The sequence below is a fragment of the Rhea pennata genome, chromosome 25 (genome assembly GCF_028389875.1).
Source record: "Rhea pennata isolate bPtePen1 chromosome 25, bPtePen1.pri, whole genome shotgun sequence".
Lineage (NCBI taxonomy): Eukaryota > Metazoa > Chordata > Aves > Rheiformes > Rheidae > Rhea > Rhea pennata.
This window is the reverse complement of record NC_084687.1, coordinates 2484279-2507290: the sequence shown is the minus strand read 5'-3', so window position 1 is coordinate 2507290 and position 23012 is coordinate 2484279. Positions and strand designations below refer to the sequence as shown.

General features: G+C 70.5%; 5 protein-coding genes across 5 annotated transcripts; 4 read left to right on the top strand and 1 right to left on the bottom strand.

The window, feature by feature from the left end:
- Positions 1-515: 515 nt before the first annotated feature.
- On the bottom strand, positions 516-2040 carry TMEM167B (transmembrane protein 167B). Its single transcript, XM_062595078.1, has 3 exons — positions 1964-2040; positions 1242-1373; positions 516-1148 (listed from the first exon to the last, which is right to left on the bottom strand). Exons 1-3 carry the CDS (start codon positions 1971-1973, stop codon positions 1066-1068), a joined length of 225 nt encoding a protein of 74 aa, XP_062451062.1. The 5' UTR covers positions 1974-2040; the 3' UTR covers positions 516-1065.
- An 816-nt stretch (positions 2041-2856) lies between these two features.
- LOC134150738 (protein FAM107B-like) lies at positions 2857-5809 on the top strand. The gene is made up of 5 exons (XM_062594786.1): positions 2857-3021; positions 3489-3525; positions 4569-4713; positions 4842-4983; positions 5693-5809. Exons 1-5 carry the CDS (start codon positions 2857-2859, stop codon positions 5807-5809), a joined length of 606 nt encoding a protein of 201 aa, XP_062450770.1.
- Positions 5810-6870: 1061 nt separating this feature from the next.
- On the top strand, positions 6871-7960 carry LOC134150737 (probable G-protein coupled receptor 25). Its single transcript, XM_062594785.1, has one exon. The coding sequence runs from the start codon at positions 6871-6873 to the stop codon at positions 7942-7944; it is 1074 nt and encodes a 357-aa protein (XP_062450769.1). The 3' UTR covers positions 7945-7960.
- A 5625-nt stretch (positions 7961-13585) lies between these two features.
- On the top strand, positions 13586-17910 carry INAVA (innate immunity activator). The gene is made up of 9 exons (XM_062594784.1): positions 13586-13631; positions 13733-13860; positions 13965-14084; positions 14229-14445; positions 15202-15255; positions 15345-15468; positions 15539-15703; positions 15810-16371; positions 17760-17910. The coding sequence occupies exons 1-9, from the start codon at positions 13586-13588 to the stop codon at positions 17850-17852; spliced, it is 1509 nt and encodes a 502-aa protein (XP_062450768.1). The 3' UTR covers positions 17853-17910.
- Positions 17911-19265: 1355 nt separating this feature from the next.
- Positions 19266-22675, top strand: SHISA4 (shisa family member 4). The gene is made up of 5 exons (XM_062595016.1): positions 19266-19417; positions 20923-21094; positions 21315-21448; positions 22249-22428; positions 22540-22675. The coding sequence occupies exons 1-5, from the start codon at positions 19345-19347 to the stop codon at positions 22587-22589; spliced, it is 609 nt and encodes a 202-aa protein (XP_062451000.1). The 5' UTR covers positions 19266-19344; the 3' UTR covers positions 22590-22675.
- Positions 22676-23012: the final 337 nt, after the last annotated feature.

Sequence of the window (23012 nt, the reverse complement as noted above, 5' to 3'; positions counted from 1 at the left end):
CGCGCCCCGGCCCTTAGAAGGGCTGCCAGGATGGCTCACATGCACCCTGCCCTTGCACACCCACCCCTAGGGGTGCACACACGAGTGTATGCACACCTAACCTTTGCACACTCTTGGGCACACACACATCCAGCCCTTGCACACCCATCCCTAGGTGTCCATACACACATGCTCCCCCTGCCCTCGTGCAACACTCCTCTGGTTGCCCGGGTGCACACAGTCAGTCCTTACACACTATGCTTTGAGCACGCATGTGTGTGTGCAAATCCCTGGCACGCATACACAGCCCCAGGCTTGCACACATGCGAGCGTGCCCTCACTTCACCCATTCGTTCCCTTGGTGTGCACATGCCTCAGCCGCACGCTCCCACCCCCTGAGGGCGTGTACCCACAAGCCACAGCATGGCACACCTGCCAGGGCACCTGCGTGCTGGGCCTTGCACGCTCACTCCGGGCACGCGGAGTCTCCCTCACCTTACAGCCGCCCCCGAAGCCCGAGGGAAAACGCCCCTGGCAGCAGGGAAACCCCCCATTTTATTTGCACATTAGGGTCCAGAGTTCATAAACAGTTAAAAAAAAATCACAGCTACAGAGGGAGACGGGCACGTTTGCCCGCCGAGGGACGCAGCACAGTCCCAGCAGAGCAAAGAAATGCCGCATGCGGGACAACAGCGTCCCCCTGCGCCGCCCGGCCCTGCGCCGCGGAGGCGCCAAGGGCCCCGGCGCGCCGTGTGGGGCTGCAGCCGGGCCCAGAGGAGGCGCTCACCAGGCACAGGGCGATTCTCTCCCTCCTAGAGGAGCGGCAGGGCCCGGTGGGCTCCGGCCGCACAGCGGGGCCAAGCCCCCGGCCCACTGCCCCGTTGGGAAATTCCCTTTCCAAGAGCTGAAGCGTGGCCCGATGACATCAATCGCCGCGGGGCCCCATCGACGGGGACGAGACGGGCTCGAGCGCGGCGCTGGGCCACGGCGGCTACCGTGCAGAGCACCAACGCCGAGAGCTGCCGGGATCTGTACTGGAAGCTGCTCCGCGCTGCCAGGACGCTGCTCCCTGCAGCCGCTTCGAGATCACTTCACCACAAGGACGTAGAAAGCCATAAGGATGCAGGACACGGACACGGCCGCGTGGAGCCGGGTGCCGATGACGGCAGCTGCGGGGCCAAAGCAGAGGCGTTCGCGGTGGGGCAGCTTCGGACGCCTGGACCCCGCCCCCCGCCCGGTGTCCCCCCCCTGCCCTGGCTCACCCTTGTAGAAGACACCCCAGACGCCGCGCTTCTCCGAGAGCAGCCAGGCCTTGAGGCGCGGCACCTTCCGCAGGTAGGCGCAGGTGCACACGAAGAGCAGCCCGAACACCAGCAGCCCGTCCAGCGAGTACACTGCGGGCGGGCGTCAGCTGCACCCCCCGGGGGGGTCCAGGCGTCCGCAGCCTCCCTGCCCTTCCCCCACCCCAGGGGCGACCCAGGCGTCCGGGGCCTCCTGCCCTCCCTCCCCTGCCCGGGGAAGACCCAGTTGTCCAGGGCCTCCTGCCCCCCACCCCAACGGGGGGACCCGGGCATCCAGGACCTCCCTGCCCTCCCCTCCCCTAGGGAGACCCAGGCGTCCGGGGCCTCCTGCCCTCCCCCAACCCCCCCACCGCGGGGACCCAGGCGTCTGGGGCCTCCTGCCCTCCCCCACCCCCCACCGGGGGGGACCCAGGCGTCCTGGGCCTCCTGCCCTCCCCCACCCCTCACCAGGGGGACCCAGGCGTCCGGGGCCTCCTGCCCTCCCCCGGGGGGGGGGACCCAGGCGTCCGGGGCCTCCCTCCTCCCCTCTCCCGGGGGGTGGGGCCCAGGCGGCCGAGCTTTGCCATCTCCCCTCCGGAGGGGCCCGAGGGTCCGAGGTGCCGCTGCCCCAGCCCGGAAAGACCCTGTGTCCGGGCGGCCTGTCTGCCCCCTCCCTCCGAGCTGAGGCGCCCGGCGCCCCTCACCGTTGGTCATGGCGGCGGCGGCGGGGTCCCGTCAGCGCCCCGCGGCCCCGCGCGCCCGCCCCGCCCCGGCCAACGCGACAGCGGAAGCCCCAGGCGCAGCCTGCCGAGCGCCGATGGCGCTGGCCAGGCAGAGGCAGCCGAGGACCGAGCCGCACAGGCGTGCTCAGTCAAGCGCCTATGAAGAGATTCCCGCCCCCAGTAACCGCCAGTAGCGGCCAGTAGCGTGTGTCGTCCCCCCTCCCCCTAACCCACCCGGTCAGACCGCGGTGACACCAGTGACACCGGTTGAGCTGGTGGCGGCAGTGGGAGCCCAGTGGCTCTAGTGATCCCAGTGATAGGAGTAATCCCAGTGACACCAGTGGTACCAGTGATAGCAGCAGGAGCCCAGCGACACCAGTGATGCCGTTGGCACCAGTGATGCCAGGGACAGCAGCGATTGCAGTATTCCCAGTGATCCCAGTGGCACCAGTGATCCCAGTGACAGCAGCGGTCCCGGTGGCACTAGTGACACGAGTGACCCCAGTGAAAGTGTTGTCCAAAATCAGTGATCTCGGTGCTCCCAGTGCTCCCAGTGCCACCAGTCACCCCAGCGCTCCCAGTACTCCCACCAATCTCGGTGGCACCGGTAATTCCAGTGACTCCAGTGCTCCCAGTGGCACCAGTGAACCTAGTGACAGGAGCGGTCCCAGTGATTCCAGCGACCCCAGTGGCTCCAGTGGCACCGGTGCTCCCAGTGAGGGCAGGGTCCCGGTGAGCCAGGCTGGCGGCGGGGCTCTGGGCGCCGCGGTGGCGGCTGGCGGAGCGGTGCCGCCAGCCCGGCTGGGGCGGCTCCGCGTCCCCGCTGGACACGTGTCCCCGTCCCCGCCGCCCGGCCAGGCTAATCCTGCGGCTTAATGGCTTTCGCCGGAGGAGCAGGGGCCGCGCAGGCCGGTGGCGCCGCGAAAGCCGACGGGGGCGGCGTGCGGGGCCCCCCGCTCCCCCGGCCCCTGGCCCCGCTCTCGCCCGGGGGCGCGGGGACCGCCGGCGGCGGGCGCATGGGGCTGTCGCAGAGCAAGCGGGTGAGTGGCGGCAGGTCGCCGGGGCGGTCGGGGAGGGGGACACGCCGGGGGGGACGCTCGGAGGGGACAGCGTGGCGGGTCCCGTCTGGCCACCCCAGGACCTGTCCCCACGTACCACGCTGATGCTCCAGAGCCCAAAGTCCAGCTGTCCCCTCGTCATCCTTAGGTTCCAGAGTTACTGTGGGGGGGGGGGGGGGGCACGGGCAGACGGGCAGCATGGGCCTCCCCGGGGCTGGGGCAGTGGCAGTGGAGTGGGGCTGGCCGGTGGCAGCCGCAGCGGTGCCGCGTCCCTGCCCCGCACCAGCCCCAGCGGAGCTGGTTTCCCCCGGGGGAGCCAACGGCCATGTCCCGTCCTGGTCCTCCGGGGCAGGGGGTGATGGGCAGGGGTCCGGCCGCGTCCGTGTCCCCCCCCCCCAAACCTGCCGGGTTTCGCTCCCGTGCTTGACCCTGTGCTTTGCCTTCGCCAGGGTGGCTGCAAAGCCCCGAGGAGTGGCGCAGTGCTGGGTAAGTGCAGCTGGGGCAGGGGGACCCCAGGAGGGCCCTGGGGGACCCCAAGGTGACGAGGACCCCAAGGGGCAATGGGGACCTGAGGGCTGTGGGGACTCTGAGGGGTCATGAGGGCACAAGGACACATGGGGAGCAATGGGGACCCAGGCAGAAATGGGGCCAGAGAGGTCACAGGGACCTAAGATGATGGGGACATGAGGGGCGATGGAGACCTGAGGGGTGGTGGGACCTGAGGGGCAATGGAAACCCCAAGGGATGATGGAGACCTGCAGGGTTATGGGGACCCCAAGGGGCCATGGGGACCCCGAGGGACAAGGGGATCCCAAAGGATAAGGGGACCTGAAGGGACAATGAGGACCCAGAGGAGCGATGAAGACCTGGGGGGCAATGGGGACCTGAGGACCCAAAGGGTGATGGGAGCACAGAGTGGCCTGAGGAGAGGGACAGCACGTCTTGGGCCAGGTGAGGGGAACCTGGAGGGCACCTAAAGGTGTTTGGAGGGACCTGGGCTGTGACATCCGAGGTGCCAGCGAGGGGACAAGGGAGCTGATGCCCTGTGCCAGTGCGGGGCAGTGTGTCCCTGCGTGGGGAGGCTGGTGCCCTCTGGAGTGGGATCTGTACGCTGGGGGGGCCGTAAGCCCCCTCTGACCCTGGTCCTGCAGCTCCGGAGCTGATCCCACCCCTTGGTGACCATGTCCCCCCAGTGACCCCATCTCCAGTGATCCTGTCCCTCTAGTGACCCTGATGATGGGGTTCCCCAGTGACCTCATCTGTCAGTGACTCCATCTCCTAGTGACTCTGTCCCCAGAGACCCCGTCTCCTTGGTGACCCCATCCCCTTGCTGACCCCCATCTCTCATAATCCCATCCCCAGGAACTCCATCCCTCTGGTGACCCTGTCCCCCAGGTCACCCCATCCCCAGGGATGCCAGTCCTTGGTGAGCCCATCCCCTGGTGGCCCTGTCCCCTGGTGACCCCATAGCCCTGATGACCCTGTTCGCAGGGACCCTGTCCCTTGGTGACTCCTGCTTTCCACCCCAGAGGGTGACAGCAGCCATGGCCTCACCTTGGCCCCAGCCACCGATGGCCACAAGGGCCTCATCCAGCCGAGGAAGGTGCCAAACCCTGTGCGGGAGTCCAGGCGCCACCGGGAGCTGCACCGGGAGCTGCTCTTCAGCCACGGGAGGTGAGTGGGGCTAGGGCCAGGGTGTGGGGCTGCGGTGTGGGGCTGGGGTGTGGGACAGTCCCTGAGCAGGGCCAGCAGGGTGGCGGGGTTCGGCCACCACAGTGAGACCAGTCCCACTGTCCCCGCAGAGGGATCCTGCCTCGGCACATGGCTGAGCTCCCACGGGTGCTGGAGAGCCGGCGGCTGAGGCAGCGGCGGCAGGAGGAGCAGCAAGGATCCACCACGGACCTGGAGCAGCAGCTGAGGAAACGGCAGCAGAGGCTCGAGGAGGTCTGCACCGCCCCTCTGGCAGCTCCGTCTGGCCCTCCATCCACCCACACATTGCCTGGCCATCCCTCCTCCCTTCATCTCTCTGTACTCCATCCGCCTCCATCCATCCATCCCTCTAGGCCAGCTGTCCTTCCTCCATCCCTTCCTCCCTTTGTCCTTGCACAAATCTCTCCGTCCATCCCTCCATCCATCCCTTCTTCAGCCCTCTGTCCGTTCCTCATTGCCCCCAGGGATAGACCCAGGGGACAGCTGAAGGAGGGTGGGTATGGGTGTTGGCCCTCAGTTTGAGGGAAGGTCAAGGGAGGCTGGGTTGGGCAATGACCAAGAGAGGTCCGGTTGGAGGACAGTCAAGGGAAGCCAGGCTGGGAGATGGCTGAGGGGGCTGAGTCAGAGGACTGTCAAGGGAGGCTGGATCTGGAGAATGGCCGAGGGAGGCCGGGTCGGGGATGGCCGAGAGAAGCTGGATTTGGGGCTTGGCCCAGCGAGGCTGGTTTGAGCGAAGGCTGAGGGAGGCTGAGTTGGGGAATGGTCGAGGGAGGCCGGGTTGGGGGATGGATCCAGAGAATGGCCAAGGGAGGCTGGATCCGGGAGGACGGCGGAGGAGGACCAGGTCAGAGGACAATCAAGGGTGGCTGGTTTGGGGAATGGCCGAGGGAGGCCGGATCTGGGGAATGACCCCCCTTCACGCCGGCGACCCCTCTCCCGGCAGCACGAGCGGGAGGCAGCCCTGAGCCGCGAGCCGGAACGCCGACCCGAGTTCCTCCGCGTCCGGGAAAGCCTGAGGAGGATCGAGCTGTCTCCGGAGCCGGCCGTCAGGCAGACGTGAGCGGCGCCGGCGCCGGGACCTCGCCGCGGGACCCCTCGCCGCGCCGGACACCGGATGCCCCCCAGCCTGGAGCAGGGAAGGGGGCCGGGGATGGCGGGGGGCCGGGGGGGGGGGGATTACCTCCCGCAGCTGCATCCTGCCCACGCGCCCGCGCTTAACCACCTATAAATAAACCGGCCGCGCTTTTAAGTGGCTTAAGGCTGTCGGCCAGCGCCCGATGGAGGGGACGTCCCGTCCGTCCGTCCGCCCCCTCCCACCACCATCGCCGCGCCGCTGGCTGGCGGCCCACGCGGCCCGCCGCGATTTGCCCTCCCTCGCCTTCCGAAAATAAATCCCGGGGGAGGCGGTGGGGCTGCGGGAGAGCCGGGGGCAACTCCGAGGGCGGCACGGCGCGGATCCGGGCTGCGGGGGGTGGCGGGGGGGGGGGGAGGATTTCCAGCTTGCAAGGTGGACGCGGAGCGGGAGGTGGCCGGACAGCTTGAGTTTGGCCAGTTGTCCGAGCACCTCCGAGCTCTTTTTGGGGGAGAAACGGAGCTGGCGCGATGCCCGTCCCTGGGAGCCCCGCGAACGCCCCCGCCACGGGCTCTGGCAGCCGATCCAGCCCCGTAGCTCACCATCAAAATGGGAAAACTGGGAATCCCTGGGGGATTCAACACAGGGGAGCCTGCGGGGCCTGGGAGAGACCCAGGCTGGGACGGGTTCGGGACCACCTGGGGCATTTGGCCTTCACCTGCTGGTGAGGAGCCTTCCTCCACCCCCAGACCTTCCTCTCCCCCCTTCCTCTGGGGGTTTCTTTCCTCTCTCTGTTTTTCTTGTTGTTTTTCTGTTTCCAAAATTAAATGCGGCTCGCCTCGTGCCCTCCGGCACCCTTCCACCCTGCAGCCCTTGCCCCTGTACGAAAGGAAGTGCAAAACACTGTTTTGAGCAGATTGCGGATCAACAACCAAACCACTGAGTGAGGCGAGCACCGCCCATGGGCGGCTGGGGAGGGGGCACGGTGCCCCGGGGCCGAGCGCCGTCGTCTCTGCCCGCACTCGGGGCGAGACGCCGGGCATGCCGACATGGGTCCCGATGCGGCCGAGGAGCTCACAGCGTCCGCAGACTACGATTACCCAGCGGAGGTCAACTCCACGGGGACGGAGGAACATTTCTCCAGGTGGGAGTTGTCCTACATGACGATCTTCATCCCCATCCTCTACTCCTTCATTTTCCTCCTTGGCTTCGTGGGGAACCTCTTTGTCATCATGCTGATGGCCAAGAAGAGAGGCAACAAGAGGATGGTGGATACTTTTGTGCTGAACCTGGCCGTGGCTGACATGATCTTCGTCTGCACCCTGCCCTTCTGGGTCGTGGCAGGTGCCTGCGGCAACCGCTGGCAGCTCGGGGAAGGGCTCTGCAAGTTGAGCAGCTACGCCATCACCGTGAACCGCTGCTCCAGCATCCTCTTCCTCACTGCCTTGAGCGTAGAGCGCTACCTGGTCGTCAGGAAAGTGCTGGATACCAAGATGACGGGGTCCAAGAGGCACATCTTTGTCACCTGTGGGCTAATCTGGGTTGTGTCCCTCCTCATGGGTGCACCATCTCTGGAGTACCGGCGGCTAGATGGAGATGACTGTTGGGATGAAGATGGGGAGGATTTCAGCCTGGCCATGGTCTTCCTCACCTTCATCCTGCCCTTGGTGGTCATCTTGTTCTGCTACTGCTCCATCTACTACAGGCTGCACAGGCACATTAGGCTGGGGAAGGGGATGAGGAACTCCCACCGGATCATCTTCACCATCGTTGGAGCCTTCATCTGCTCCTGGCTGCCCTTGAATGTCTGCAAGGTGTTGCTCTTCTTCATCGCGAAGGGGATGCTGCTCCCCTCCGAGGCGGAGGAGGAGGCCTTGAGGTGGCTCGTCACCAGCAGCACGTGCTTGGCCTTCATGAATAGCTGCATCAACCCCATCATTTACACCCTCATGGATCGCCATTTCCGGCGCCAGCTGCTGCCCCCGCGTCTCCGGGTGCTCTGCCTTTCCCCGGCGGAGAAGGGGCACAGCGTGGCCACGACGTCCTCCGTGACCGAGTCCAGCCTCATGTTTGGCGTCAGGACCAAGCCGCCCGCGCCGCCGGGACAGCAGCCGGCGCCGTAAGAGGGGAAGAACCGGGGCGGGAGCGGCCGAACGAGCAGCTCCCTCGGGGACGGCTGAGCTTAAGGCAGCGCCCGCGCTCGTCTGCCTTCCTTCTCTCCTCAACGGGAGAGAGCTGCGGGGCCGGGCGAGCGCAGGATGAGCCCTCTCCGGCGCTCTCCCGCCTCCGGCACGGCCCCCGCGCCGCGGGGTCGGATGCATTTCCGAAGCTACCGCTAAGGTCTGTCCCCGCCGCCTTCCCAGGACCTCCCGGCGCGGCCGCGGGGTGACGGTTTCCCAGCGCCCAGCCCCGTCCCTCCGCAGCCACCGCGATTCCGGACCCACCGTGCGATTACGAGCTTCGTTAAGGAAAGCGGCCTCGGGTTAAAGCCGTCGCGGGCGGCCTGAGCCCCGGCGCGCCGTGCGGCTCCTCGCCCCGATGCCGCTCGCCGCTGCATTTGCGTCTCGCGAGCGTTAGCAAGTCAAAAGAAACGAGCTTGCAAGCAGCAATCTGCGTGCCCACTTCGAGCAGTGATATCGGTCTTACCAACAGCTATTTTTATAACCCGCCGGTGGAATAAATACGTTTCAATGCTCAGCTGTGGTTCAAAGCAAGCTTTGCCGATGCCGGGGCAGATGTCTGTGGGAGCTGCTGCTTTCGGTGGTGGCACTTGGCAGCTCCGGGCCGCTTATGGAAATTTTGAGGCACGGTTACTCGATTAGAAACCAGCGCTCCGGGCTTTTCGAGATGGCCTTTTTCTGCAGCTGTGCCCTTTCCGCCACGGCTTTCCTGCGCCCGGGCCGGCGCTGGACACCCATCTCCTAACGCTTGCCTCCATCTCCAGGAGCCACCTCCAACGCGCGGAGGAAGCCGAGACGTCCCGGCCACCCCGCGGAGGGGACGCGGCGGGAGCCCGTGCGTCCCCCGCACCCCCGGTGCATCCCCCTTGGCCCCGAGCGTGGGCATCGACGGGGAGGGCAGCGGCGCCGAGGTCTCGAGCGTTTTCCTTGCCTTCTCGCCCGAGTTTTCCCTGCTTGAACACCTCTTAAATCATTTCCCTTCGCGTTTGCTTTCTTTTCTACGCGGGCTCCCCCCTGCTACCGGGGTTTCCTGCCTTACGCCCTGCGGAGCTGCTCCGAGGGGAGTCAAATATCCATCGTCACGCCACTAAAATCTCGACATCCTCGAGACGCCCTGGGAAATGCCACCGCGCACCCAGGACGAGTGTCACCGCTGGCCTGCATTTACCGACCAAGCCGGGGAGCGGCGCGGGTCCACGCGGGACCCCGGGAGGGGACCAGCGCCGGGTGCGCTGGGGCCGCCCTGCACCGTCCTCCTTCCCCCCCCCCCGCCCCGTACTGACCCCCAAACGCGCTTTCTGGGTGCATTTCTGCCTTTTAAAGTGTTTCCCCCCCCCCCCGGGTTGTGCCATCAGAGGGTGGAAAAACCCAGCGGGGCGCAAGGACACACTGGCCAGGCAGGGTGCGAGCAAGCACCCGCGGTTTGGTTTCCGAAAAACAAACAGAAACGGTCTCTTCCCCCCCCCCCCCCCCGCAATCAGAAACCCCGGGCACCAACGGCCCCAGGTGACTCTCCCACGGGCGGGCGATGGGTGCTAAATACCCCCCGCCCCAGCTGGCCTCGGCCACCAGTTTCCTCCCCCGTCGCCGGGGCGTTACCTGTAGCACGGCTCGGTGGGGGCACCCCGGCCTCACGGGGGGGGGGGGGGGTGGCGAGCCGTGCGTGCGGTGTCCGGGTCTGGGACGGACCGGGGCAACGGGGAAGGGGAGTTGCGGTACGGTTCCCGAGGGATTCACCGGTGCCTCGAAGCAGCGAGCGGATAAGAAAACGTTGGCGATTTCTTGCGGCGGGAGTCTGCGGCCTTCGCAAGGCGCCTCTCCTGCCTGCACCCTGCCTGCACCCTCTCCCGCCTGCACAGCCTCTGTTTGCACCCTCGCCTGCACTTTGCGTGCACCCGCTTCCCCTGCCTGTACCCTTGCTTGCACCCCGGCCTGCACCCACTTCCCCTGCCTGCAGCCTTGCTTGCACCCCTGCCTGCACCCTGCCCCCTGCCTGCAGCCTCTCCTGCCTGCATGCTCTTACCTGCACCCTGCCTGCACCCTGCCTGCACCTCCTGTTTGCACCTTACCTGCACCCTGCCTGCACCCTGCCTGCACCCTGCCTGCACCTCCCATCTGCACCTTACCTGCACCCTGCCTGCACCCTGCCTGCACCTCCCCTGCCTGCACCTCCCATCTGCACCTTACCTGCACCCTGCCTGCACCTCCCCTGCCTGCACCTCCCATCTGCACCCTACCTGCACCCTGCCTGCACCTCCTGTTTGCACCTTACCTGCACCCTGCCTGCACCTCCCCTGCCTGCACCCTACCTGCACCCTGCCTGCACCTCCTGTTTGCACCTTACCTGCACCCTGCCTGCACCTCCCCTGCCTGCACCCCCTTAGCTGCACCCCCTTAGCTGCACCCTGCCTGCACCTCCTGCAGCTCTCCTGCCACCCGTCCCCTGCCTGCACCCCGTTACCTGCCCCTGCCCGCCCGCACGGCGCTGGGGGCCGCGAGGCGGCCCCGGGGCGGAAGCAGCCCGGCTCCGAGGCAGCGCCTGGGGCTGCCCTCGGAGCAGCCGTTCCCAGGGCACCCGCCAGCCCCCGCGGCACCGCGCTGCTCGCCGCCCCCGGCGTCGCGCCCGCAAACGGCTGGCACGTCCCAGCAGGCCCCGGTCACACAGGCTCAGCAGGAGAGGAACCTCCTTCCTCCTCCTTCCTCCTCCTCCTCCTCCTCCTCCTCCTCTGCAGGCAGCGAGCGGTGCCGGGAGACCCCCCACGGCTTCCCCTGGCGCCCTCCCGGCCGTGCCCACCGCCGGCCCGCCGCGTCCCTTTCCGGGATGCCCGCGGGCGCGCACGGGGATGCCCCAGGCCGCCGAGCCGGGCTGAGACAGACTTTCCATCACCTGCCCCGGCTCCCGGCGGCGCAGGATGTGGCCAGCGCGCCCGCCGCAGCCCGCCGTGATTCATCCCGCGCCAGCTGCCAGCCGGCGGCAGCGCCGTTCCCACGGCCCCGGGGCAGAGCCGCCGCTCGCCGCGCCTCAGGCTCTGCTTCGGCACGGTGGAGATGAGGGTCGACCCACCGGGACAACGGCCATCACCCGGCCTCCCGGCTGCTGCGGCCGCGCTGGGGCTGGCGGCGCTCGCTGGCACCGAAAGGGAGCCGGAGCTCGGCTTTGCGGCTCCCCGCCCCTTGCCAGGCGGGAGCGGATGCCCGGGACCGAGCGGCGAGCCGTGGGGACTGCAAGTGTCCGGCGTGCCGTGCCCAGGCTGCGCTACGCCATGCTGCGCTGTGCCGTGCCGTGCCATACCGTGCAATGCCATGCAATGCCATGCCATGTTGTGCAGTGCCGTGCTGTGCCATGCTGTGCAGTGCCGTGCCATGCCATGCCATGCCATGCCATGCCATGCCGTGCCATGCCACGCAACGCTGTGCAGTGCCATGCTGTGCAATGCCATGCCATGCCATACAGTGCTGTGCCGTGCCATTTGGTGCCATGCCCTGCCGTGCAATGCCATGTCATGCTGCGTGGTGCCACGCCATGCCATGCTGTGCTGTGCAATCCCATGCCATGCCATGCTATGCAATGCCGTGCTGTGCCACGCCATGCCGTGCGGTGCCATGCCCTGCTGTGCAATGCCATGCGATGCTGTGCCATGTGGTGCCGTGCCATGCGGGGCCGTGCCACGCCGTGCGATGCCATGCAATGCCGTGCTGCGCTGCGCCGTGGCGCGCCGTGCGATCTCATGCCATGCCGCTCCAAGCCATGCTATCCCATGCCAGGCCAGGCCACGCCGTGCCATGCTGCGGTGCACCACGCCGGGCCACGCAGCGCCGCGCCGGGCCAGCAGAGCCCTCGGCCGCCCGGGGCGGGCAGGGAGGTGCCGTGGCCCCGGCGGCGCGGCGAGCCGGCTCGGGAGGGACCTGGCCCGGGACAGCGTTGCTCACCTGCTCCTCCCCTCTGACTCAAGTCCAAACAAGTCGCCCGGTTTCCCAGGCGCAGGCAGAGCCGGGGAGCGGCGGCGAGCGGCAGGCGCCCGGCCGGGCCGGCAGCCCCAGGTGAGCCGTCGGCTGCAAACCCCGACTCTCCTCCCCCCGCCTCCCGCCCCCGCCAACGCCTCCGCCGCCGGAACCGGGATCGGCACCGACCCGCTTCCTCCCCGGAGTCCAAGCACCCGACGGGGCGAGCGGCCCGAGCCGCGGCCCGCGCCGAGCGAGCGCCCCGGAGGGCTCGGCGAGCCGCCGGCGCCAAACCCGGCGGCGATCCCGGCCGCCGGCGAGGGGGTGACGCCCGCGTCTCCTTCCCGCTGATCTCCCAGGCGGGGACGGGGGCCGGCTGCTCGCCGGGAGAGGAAATTGCCCCGCGACCCGCTGCAAGCGGGCGCCGCTGGGGAGCCCGGAGCGTCCTGCCGCGCCGCCCGCCGCCCGCGGGGAGGGAGCGGGCGGAAGCGGAGGGCGACGGGGTTTCGCCGGCCCGAGCTCAAGGAACACCAGGTATTCCCAACCTCGGGATTTCTGGCGATCCCGCAGGAGAAATAAGGCCGCTGCCGGCCCTGCGGCGGACTCGCTCTCTGCCCGACGCTGCCCTCCGGCTCGCGCGGTCCCGGCGGCGGGGTCGCGTGCGGGCGCCGGGGAGCTAGGGGTGCTGGGGGGGGGCACCCCGTGGGAAACGGGGCGTCCCGGGGGCAGCAGCTTTCCCACATCCCGCTCCGGGGACGGCGCGGGGAGGGGGGGGAGGAGAACCGGCCTCGCCCCGCGCGCGGGAGGCAGCCGGGCGCCCGCGCCAACCCCAGGCACAAACGAAATAAAAAACTGGGAGAGGCGCCCAGCGAAACCGGCCGGGCTGGGAAGGGCCCCGCGCGCCTCCCCCGGCCCGGCCGGGCCCCGCGCGCCTGCTGCAGCCCCTTCTCCCGGGCGGCCGGCGCCGGGAACGCCTTTGCACGCCTTTGCACGCCTTTGCACGCCTTTGTTTGTCGTAGGCCCTAGGAGCAGGCAAAGCAAACACGGAGTCGCCGGGCGCCGCGAAGGGGCTCGGCGGCCCCGGCGGAGACGAAGTCCGGCTGATAAAGAGCCAAAGCGAAGGGCAAAGGGTGTGCGAGGGGTTGCACACGCGCGTGCGAGGCTGGGCACAGTGAGTGCGTGGCAGGTTACGCGTGCAGGACTGGGCATGCTGGGTGCATGGGGGTTGCACGCGCATGTGCGGAGGCAGGCACTGCGGGGGCCAGGCAGGTTGCACACGCGTGTGTGTGGGTGCAACGGCAGGTGCTGGTTGCACGGGGGTGTGGGGGCTGTGCACACGTGTGTGAGCTTTAGCATGCTGGGTGCACTGAGGGTTGCATATGCACGTGTGAGTCTGAGCACACCGAGTGCGTGGGGGGTTGCACACGCGTGTGCAAGGCTGGGCACAGCGGGTGCCTGGGGGCGGGGGGGGAGAGGTTGCATCTGTGCATGCAGGGCCAGCACACGGGGTGCACCGGGGGTTGCACACATGCGTGCATGACCAGCACGCCGGGTGCCCCAGGGTGGGGGTGTGGGTTGCACACGCGCGTGCAAGGCTGGCCGACGGTCTCGCTGCTCCCGTGCAGGTGTCCCCGGTGCCGGCATGCAGGAGGTGACCGACACGGACAGCGGCATCACGCTGCACTCGGGTGAGCCGGGGTGCCCCCTCCAGTTGGGGGGTGGGGGGGGGAAGGAGGGGGGGGTGGAAATCACAGCTTCTCACTGCATCCGTCCGTCCGCCCGTCCGCAGGTGCCGGCGGCCCCGCGGCGTCAGCGGCGCAGGACGCGGCGCGGGCGGCGCGCCGGCGGCAGCGCGAGCTGGAGGCCCGGCTGGAGGCGCGCGTGCAGGAGCTGCGGCGCCTGTGCCTCCGCGAAGCGGTGAGCGGGCGCCGGTTTGGGGGGGTGTGTGTGTGTGGGGGGGGCGGTGGGTGCCAGCCGCCCGCCGCCGCCCCGCTGAGCCTCGCCGCGCCGCCGGCCCCCAGGAGCTGACGGGGGCTTTGCCCCCCGAGTTCCCGCTGAAAGGCGGCGAGAAGCCCCCCAGGGTGCGGCGCAGGATCGGAGCCGCCTTCAAGCTGGATGAGACCCTCGTCCTGCGCGGGGCGGTGAGAGCCCCCCCCCCCACCCCATCCCACCCCCCAACAACCCACCCTGCTTTCGCTCGGCCCCGGCGGGAGATGGGTGCCGGGTGGGTGGGATCCCCGGGGAACGGCCGCCGTTCCCGGAGCCCATCCCGTCTCCGTGCCCAGGACCCGCTGAGCGCCCTGGAGCGGGACCTGGCGCTGCAGCTGCAGATCGCCAGGGCCGCCCAGCGCCTCTGCCGGGAGGAGAACATCAGCAAGCAGCTGCGCAAGCGGAGGAAGAGCGCGGCGCGCCGCGAGGAGAGGAAGCTGAAGGAGCTGGAGGACACCCTGAACGAGTGTCGCCTGCTCGCCACCCGCCGGCCCCCGCCCGCCGGCGCCGAGGGTGAGCCCGCGGGTGCTCGCGCGGCGCCCGAGCCCGACTGCGGCGCTCGCGCTGCCAGCGCCGCTCCCGGCACCCGGCGGCCCCCTGGGTGGCTGCGCAAGGCCTGTCCGGGGCGCGCGGGGTTAATGTCCCTGGGGGGCGGCAGCCGGTGGGTGCACCGCGGGACGGGGTGGGGGGTGAACGCACCCCGATGCACCCTCTCGGGTGGGCGCACCACGGGACGGTGGGGTGAACGCACCCCGATGCACCCTCCCGGGTGGGCGCACCACGGGACGGCGGGGTGAACACACCCCGATGCACCCTCCCGGGTGGGTGCACCGCGGGACGGCGGGGTGAACACACCCCGATGCACCCTCCCGGGTGGGTGCACCACGGGACGGCGGGGTGAACGCACCCCGATGCACCCTCCCGGGTGGGCGCACCACGGGACGGCGGGGTGAACACACCCCGATGCACCCTCCCGGGTGGGTGCACCGCGGGACGGCGGGGTGAACACACCCCGATGCACCCTCCCGGGTGGGCGCACTGCGGGACGGCGGGGTGAACGCACCCCGGTGCACCCTCCCGGGTGGGCGCACTGCGGGACGGCGGGGTGAATGCACCCCGGTGCACCCTCCCGGGTGGGCGCACTGCGGGACGGCAGGGTGAATGCACCCCGGTGCACCGTCCCGGGTGGGCGCACCGCGGGACGGCAGGACGCGGGGGCACCCAAGCCGGCGACGGCAGCGCTCACCCCGGCCACTCTCGGCCCCGCAGAGCCCGCCGCCTCGGACGAGAGCTCCCTGTCGGACGCCGCGCCGCCGGAGGAGGGTAAGGGGGCGGCGAGGGGGGGGCCGGGGGGGGGGGACACCGGGGCCGGGGGCTGCCCCGCCACCCTCATCCCTCCCCGTCCCCCGCAGATGAGAGCCGCCCGCCCCGGGCCGCGCCACCGGCGCCCGCTGAGCCCCAGGACCGGCCGCCCTCGCCCGCCCGCGCCGGCGCCTGGCATGACACCGGCCTCGGGAAGCTCGACGCCGACGCCAGGTAAAGGCAGAAACCGGCTCTGGCGGCTCCGGCTCCGGCCCGGCCCCGGCTCAGCCCTGTTCTCCCGCAGCGGCGCCCCGGCGGCCTCGCCGGCGCCCCGGACCCCCCGCGCGGGCGAGGTGCCCCCCTACCGCTTCGTGCCCGTCAGGAGCCTGGCGCTGCGCCGGCGGCTCGGCTCCAGCGCCCCCGGCACGCCGGAGCCGCCGGGCCGGCGCGGACAGTCGCCGTCGCCGAGGTAGGACCGCCGGCGGCGTTTCGGCACCCGGCGCCGTGCCCCCGCCGCCCTTGGTTTCCCCCGGAATTACGGTGGCGACGGGGATTTTATCCGGCCTCTCGCCCAGGGCGGACGGGTGCTGGGAACCCGCCGAGCCGCGGGGCCGCGGCACCCTGCCCCGGCGGCGCCCGACCTACTACACCGTCACCGTGCCGGCGTACTGCTTCCCGGCGCCCGGCCCCGCGTCCCGCTCCGGCTCCGACGACAGCAATTCCGACGGCTCCGGCGTTTCCCGCGCCACCTCGCCCGGCAGCAGCAGCCCCGACGTCACCTGCCGCCGGCCGCCCGCCGCTTGCTGCTACCGCGGCGTCCCGGGGTTCCCGGCGCCCGCCGGGGTCCGCGCACCGGGCGCCAGGCGTTACGAGCAGGATTTGGCCCCGTTGCGCTACCAGCGCCTGGTGCCGTCGCACAGCCGCATCGTGCGCACGCCCTCGCTCAAGGACTCGGCGCCGGCCACCGGCCGCGGCCTCTCCAGAGCCGCCGTCTCGGAGGAGCTCCGGTCGTGGCACGAACGCGCCCGGCTGCGCGGCGCCCGGCCCCGCTCGCTCGACCGCCCGGGCGCTCTGCGGGTGCCCGGCGCGCCGCCTCGCCACCCCGGCCCGTGGCGCGGCAGCCAGCCCCGTGCTCAGGTAGGACGTGCTGCCGTGTGTCCCCCCGCCGCCGCCGCCACCACCACCTCCACCACCTCCACCACCACCACCGCCTCGCCGGCGGGGACGCTCGGGCACGGGATGCTCCCGGGATGCCCGCGGGAAACGCGCTGGCGCCTTGCGGCAGTTCGGGACCCGGAGGGTGCCGGTGCGTGAGGTTTCCCCCCCACCCCCACCCCATCGGTTACCCTCGCTCGTTAAAATCATCCCGTTCGGGTTGGGAATAGGATTGTCCAGGGGAGGTGGCCAGAGCGGGCCGGGAATGTCACCCACTGCCACTGTCACCGGAGGAAGGACTGGGGTCCCATGAGGGTCCCTGGGATAGGGGCAGGATCCTGAGGGGGTCCTTGGGGCAGGGTTTCAGGGTCCCTGGAGGGTCCCCAGGGCAGGATCAGGGTCCCATGAAGGTCCCTGGGGCAGGACAAGGGTCCCATGAGGGTCCCCAGGGCAGAATCAGAGTCCCGTGAAGGTCCCTGGGGCAGGATCAGGATACTGAGGAGGTCCCGTAAGGGTCCCTAGGGCAGAACTAGGGTCCCAGGATGGCCCTAGAGGTAGGACCAGGGTCCCGTGCAGGTCCCTGGGGCAGGACTAGGGTCCTGAAGGAGGTCCCCAGGGCAGACCCGGCATCCCATGAGGGTCCTCAGGGCAGAATCAGTGTCCTGTGAAGGTTCCTGGTCCTGGTCCTGGCAGGACCAGGGTCTCACGATGGCCTCTAGAGAGGCCTGGGGTCCGAAGAGGATCCTTGGGCCAGCAGTGGGATCCCACAAGGATCTCCAGGCAGGTCCCTGGGGCAAGACCAGGTTCCCGTGAAGGTCTCCAGGCAGCACTAGGGTCCCATGAAGGTCCCTGGGACAGGAGCAGGGTCCCATGTGGGTCCTTGCGACAGGACTGGGGACTCACCACGGTCCCTGCGGGCAGGTCCAGGGTCCCACGAGGGTCCCTGGAGCAGGACCGGGGACCTTCCGGGCAGGACCACGGTTGCTCCTGGCAGGAGGGCCTTGGCACGGCATTTCGGAAGAGGACGTGCTCGCTCCCCTGCAGGCCCCGACGCCGGGGAGCCGGGAGCTTGCGCAAAGCGGCCTCTCCGCCTGGCCGCATCCGCTCCGGCGTGCCAGGACGGCTCGGCGCCCGCGGCACAGCGCCGAAGCCCACGCGATGCAGGCCAGGACCTGCTACCACCGCCGCCCCCGCGCCCGCCGGCGGGCCGGAACGCACGGGCGCCCGGCGCGGCTCCCCTGCCCCCAGCCCGCCCCCGGGGGTGCTGCGCCCCGGGGTGCTGGGACCCTCCCTGAGCCTCGTGGGGCACCGGGGCGGCAGTTGGGGTGTTTCACCCCTCCCCCCGGCACCCACCGTTCATCTCCCCGCAGATGCCGCAGGTGCACGTGCTCAAGCGCGCCCCAGACGGGGGACCCGTGCAGGTCTACGTGTCTGAGAACGGCGAGATCATCACACAAGTGTGAGCGCGGCCCTGGCCAGGGGCACGCCGCCAACGCCGCGGGGGCAGCATCGCCCCCCGCTCCTGACTCCTCCGGCTTGGCCGCGGTGCCGAGCCGGCGCCGGACTGTCCCGCCGCGGAGGGCACCCGACAGCCGGACGCCGCGGCGGCCGGTCCCCGCGGTGCGCCCGGCCTGGCTGGCCCAGGGCGGGTGGGCGGACGGCGGGGGGGGGACGCGGCCATCCCCGGGCTTGGGATCGTCCCTCCGGCGCTGGAGGGTTTCTGGTGGCCGGGACGGGCCCCTGTCGCCCTGCCAGCTCCGGCAGCTCCAAGATGGGCGGAGGCGCCGGATAAAGGCCCCGGGATCTGGGATTCGGGGCTGGGCTCCCCCCCCCCATAATAAACATGGTCGTTTGGGTCTTTCCCCGCTGCTCCGAGCTGGACCTGGACTCATCGGCCCGGCTCTGCCCCCCGCCAGGGCACCGGCAGGGCACCGGGGCAGGATGTGGCCCTTTCCCGGGGCAGGCACCGCTCGCAGCCTGCGGGAAAGCTGCTCCCTTGGGCAAGGGGTTTGGGGGGGGGGGGAGATGAGCCAGGCTCAGATGGGGTGAGGGGTGCAGGGAGGGGGTGCGGGGGGGGGAGGGGAGAGGGTGGAGGAGGGAAGGGGTGCAGGGGAGCAGCAAGGGGAAGGGAAGGGGGGGTGCAGGGAAGGGAAAGGGTGAGCAGAAGGAGTTTTGGGGTGCAGAGAAGGGGAGGGGTGGCGGGAAAGGGGTGCAGGGAGGGGAAGGGGGTACATGGAAGGGGTGCAGCGGTGCAGGGAAAGAGTAGAGGGAGGAAAAGGGGTGCAGGGAAGGGGAAGGGGTGCAGGAAAGGGATGCAGGGAAGAGGCATGGGGGTGCAGGGAAGGCCTGCAGGGAGGCAAAGGGGGTGCAGGGAGGGGAAGGGGGGCAGCGGGGAGGTGGCTGCGGGGGGGGCAGGCAGGGGCAGGCGCTGCCGGCCGCAGCGGCGGCCCCGGCGGGGCGGCTCCGCCCGGGGGGGGCGGGCGGGGGCCGGGCCGGGGCCTGCGGCTGGAGGCGCCGCCGCCGCCGCCGCCGCCGCGGGCGGGTGCGGGGGGGGGCCCGGGCAGCCGCCGAGCGCCGCGGGGCTGCGGCGTCACTGCGGGCCTGCGCCGGCCCCGCCGCACCGGCCGCGGGATCGAGACCGGCACCACCGCACCGGCCCCGGCACCGCTGCACCGGGCCGACACCGCTGCACCGAGATCGAGACCGGCCCCATCGCACCAGCCCCGGGACCGCTGCACCGGGACCCGCCCTCCACCGAGGCCACCGCACCGGGACCGGGACCGGGATCGGGACCGGGACTGCCGCGCCGGCCCCGCCCTTAGCCCCGGGCGCCCCCCGGGCGCAGCGGAGCCCCCCGGGCGCAGCGGAGCCCCCGGCCGAGCCCAGCCCGGCCCCCCCCCACCCCCCGGGGCAGGCGGCGCTGCGGGCAGCGGCTCCCCACGACCCGCAGGCAGGATGGGTCCCGGCGGCCCCAGGACCGGCTGGCCCTTGGCCAGCACCGTGCTGGTGGCCGTGGCCACCTCGCTGGGTAAGAGACGGCCGGAGGGGGCGGTGGGGTCTCGTGTCTGCGGGGCGCCCGGCGGGGCTGGGCTGGGGGCCCGCTGCCACCCCTCGTGGCCGTGGGGCGCCCTGGGCGCCGTGGGATGGGGCCTGGCACAGCCGGTTGCACCCATGGGGCAGCCTGGACGATTGGGATCAGGGCCTGGCGCTGCTCGTCGCATTGGTGGGGCACCCTGGGCAGTCGGGATTGAGGCCCGACTCAATCTCGCCGCTCGTTGCGTCAGCGGGGCACCCTGGGCGGTTGGGTTGGGGGGCCTGGTGCCGCCCGCCGCCTCCATGGGGCACCCCGACGGCACCGGGACGGGGTCCTGCCCCAGTCACTGCCCTGGCTCGGCTGCTCCAGTCGCCTCCGGTACCGCTGATCCCGCTCACCAAGTGTGGGACTGTTTTCCTCCACCCGGGAATTACCCTTGGCCGGAGCAGTTTTCCGGGTGCTGAGGCATCGCAGCCCTGTGGCCGTGGCGGATCTGGGGCAGGGAGAGCGCTCGGAGGTTGTGCCGGCTGGGAGGTGCTTTCCCGTTTTTCCCGGGCTGCCCTGGCTGGGTTGTGCCGCTTCCAAGCCCGGCCGCTTGCTCCGGGGCTGCCTTTTCCCGAAGGACACTGGGGTGATGGTGGCTTTTCCGGTCGGTGCTGGTGATTTGGGGACCTGGCGGGCTGGCGGGATGCTCGAGGCCTGCAGGGCTCTCTGGGTGCTGGGGAGATGCTCTCTCCTTCCGGGACCCTGGTTGGTTTGGGATCCCCTAGGATATTCCCAGCCGCGTTTGCCAGCTTTGGGTGCTGCGAAACCAAAGGCCCGAGGGCCTCCCGCGCGCCGTGGTGTCCCTGCTCCCCAGGCGCCGCTTTTCCTCCTGCTGTTCCCGAAGTCCTCGTCCCCGAGGCTATTTCTGGGCCCGCAGGTGGCACGAGCCCGAAATAGAGCGGGGAGGCGTTCCCGTTCCCGTTCCCATTCCCGCATGGCACCCGGGGCAGGGCTGGGCACAGCGAGGCCGGAAGGGGCCACCCAGGGGGCAGGATGTGGTGGGGAATGGGGGGGGGGCGTGGGGCGGGATGCAGTGGGGTATAGGGAGCAGGGAGTGGGATGCAGTGGGAAATTGGGGGACAGGAGGTGGGATGCAGCAGGGAATTGGGGGAAGGGGAGTGGGATGCAGTGGGGAATGGGGGGGATCAGGATGCAGTGGGGTGGTTGGGCAGGGGGGCAGGATGCAGTGGGAATGAGCTGTAGGGGGCAGAATACAGTGGGAAATTAGGGGGCAGGAGGTAGGATGCAGTGGGGAATGGGGGGGGAGCAGGATGCGGGGGGGGGAGGCTGAGGGGGCGGGATGCAGTGGGAACGCGAGTGATGGGGCAGGATGCCGTGGGGGTGGGGAATGCCACAGGGCTGCTTTTGGCCCAAAGTCCCCGAGAGAGGCGGCAGCGGTGGGGCCGGGCTCCCAGCGTGCCCCGAGGCCCTGGTGACGGGCGCGTGTCCCCCAGTGGCGGGGGGCGAGGACTGCCTGTGGTACGTGGACAGGAACGGCTCGTGGCACCCCGGCTTCGACTGCGACTTCTTCACCTTCTGCTGCGGCACCTGCCACCAGCGGTACTGCTGCCGCGACCCGCTGCGCCTCATCACCGAGCGCCAGCAGCGGCACTGCCTGGCCTTCAGGTGGGTGCCGGGTGCTAGGCACCGCGTTTCGGGTGCTGGGTACCAAGTTTTGGGTGCTGGGTTGCACGGCTCTGCCCTCCTCCCTCCGGCGTGGGGCAGGTGCTCCCCGCTCGGTGCTGGGTGCACCGTGTGCCGGGTTGGGTGCTGGGCTGACCGGAGGTTCGGGGCGGGGGGGCTTCGCTGGGGGTGCCCCCTCGCCCGCTCCGACGGTGTCGCGCAGCCCCAAGACCATCGCGGGCATCGCCTCGGCCGTGGTGCTCTTCCTCGCCATCGTCACCACCATCGTCTGCTGCTTCATGTGCTCCTGCTGCTACCTGTACCAGCGCCGGCAGCACCTGCGGACGCCCCTGCAAGGTGCCGCGGGAGGGCGGCGCCGGGCTGGGGGGATATGGGGTGCAGGGTGTGTGTGGGGGAACTTGGGGTGCAAGGTGGGGGCGTGGCGGGCAGGGTGGGGGCTTGCAGGGCTTGGGCTGGGGACTTGGGGGTAGCAGGAGGAGGGATTTGGGGTGCAGGCTGGGGGACTGGGGTGCAAGGTGGGATCCTGCAGGGATTGAGGTGGGGGATTGGGGGTGCAGGGTGGGGTATTTGGGATGCACAATGGTATTTGGGGTGCAGGGTGGGGGATTGGGGTGCAGGGTGGGTATTTGGGATGCACAGTGGTATTTGGGGTGCAGGCTGGGGGACTGGGGGGCAAGGTGGGATCCTGCAGGGATTGAGGTGGGGGATTGGGGGTGCAGGGTGGGGTATTTGGGATGCACAATAGTATTTGGGGTGCAGGGTGGGGCATTGGGGTGCAGGGTGGGTATTTGGGATGCACGGTGGTATTTGGGGTGCAGGGTGGGGGATTGGGTGGGATCCTGCAGGGATTGAAGTGGGGGATTGGGGGTGCAGGGTGGTGTATTAGGGCTGCACAGGGGTAACTGGGGAGCAGGGTGGGGTATTTGGGGTGCAGGGAGGTATTTGGGGTGCAGGGTGGGGATATGGAGGTGCAAGGTGGGATCCTGCAGCAATTAGGGTGAAGCATTAGGGATGCAGGGGGCGATTTGGGGGGGGGTGCAAGGTGCACCCCTCGAGTGCCACTGGGACACGGCGGGGCCCGGGCCCGGGCGTCGCAGCACCCAGCCCTGCGTGTCCCCGTCCCCCCTCCCCGGCAGGCCCCGAGATCCCGCTGGCGAGCTACCCTGCTGCCCCCGCCGCCCCCTACGCCGCGGACCCCAAGGCCGGCCCGGCGCCCCCGCAGCCCGGCTTCGCCCCCGTGGCCGTGTACCCGCCGGCCGGCCCCGCCGCCCAGTACCCGCTTTACCCAGCCGGACCCCCCGTGTACAACCCCACGGGTGAGACCTCCCCCCTCCCCCCCCAAAAACCCCACTGCCCAGCTTTGGGGGGCTTCCCCCCCCCCCAGCCCAGCGCCGTGGGGTGACGGCGCGTCCCCGCTCTCTCCGCAGTGCCGCCGCCGCCCTACGTCCCGGCACAGCCCAGCTACCCGGGGGTCTGAGCATCCCCCCGTCGGACGCCCCCCTCCTGCCCGGACCCCCACGCTGCGAGCAAGGGGCGATGCCGCGGCGCGGGAACGGCCCCCCGCGTGCCGAGCCGGGGCCGGCGCCGGCGGCACAAAGCGGCTCTTGTGCGGGCGCCGGGACACTGGGTCCTTTGTGGGCGCCCCGGCGGCGGCGGCCCCGCGGCGCCGATGCCCCGGCCGGCGGGCGCCCCCGCTGCCGGTCTCCGAAGGTGGGGCGGCGGGGGGGCTCCCGCCCGCGCCCCCCGCCCGCGCCGCGGCCGCCCGACCCTCCTGCCGTCCCCGGTTTCTGCATCTGGCTCCTTCTGCGACCCACAGGCTCTTTGCTGGCATTAAAATGCCTGTGTCCGCGCCCTCCCGCCCGCGTCCCGCGTCAGTGCCTTGCTCGGTGACGTCCCCGTT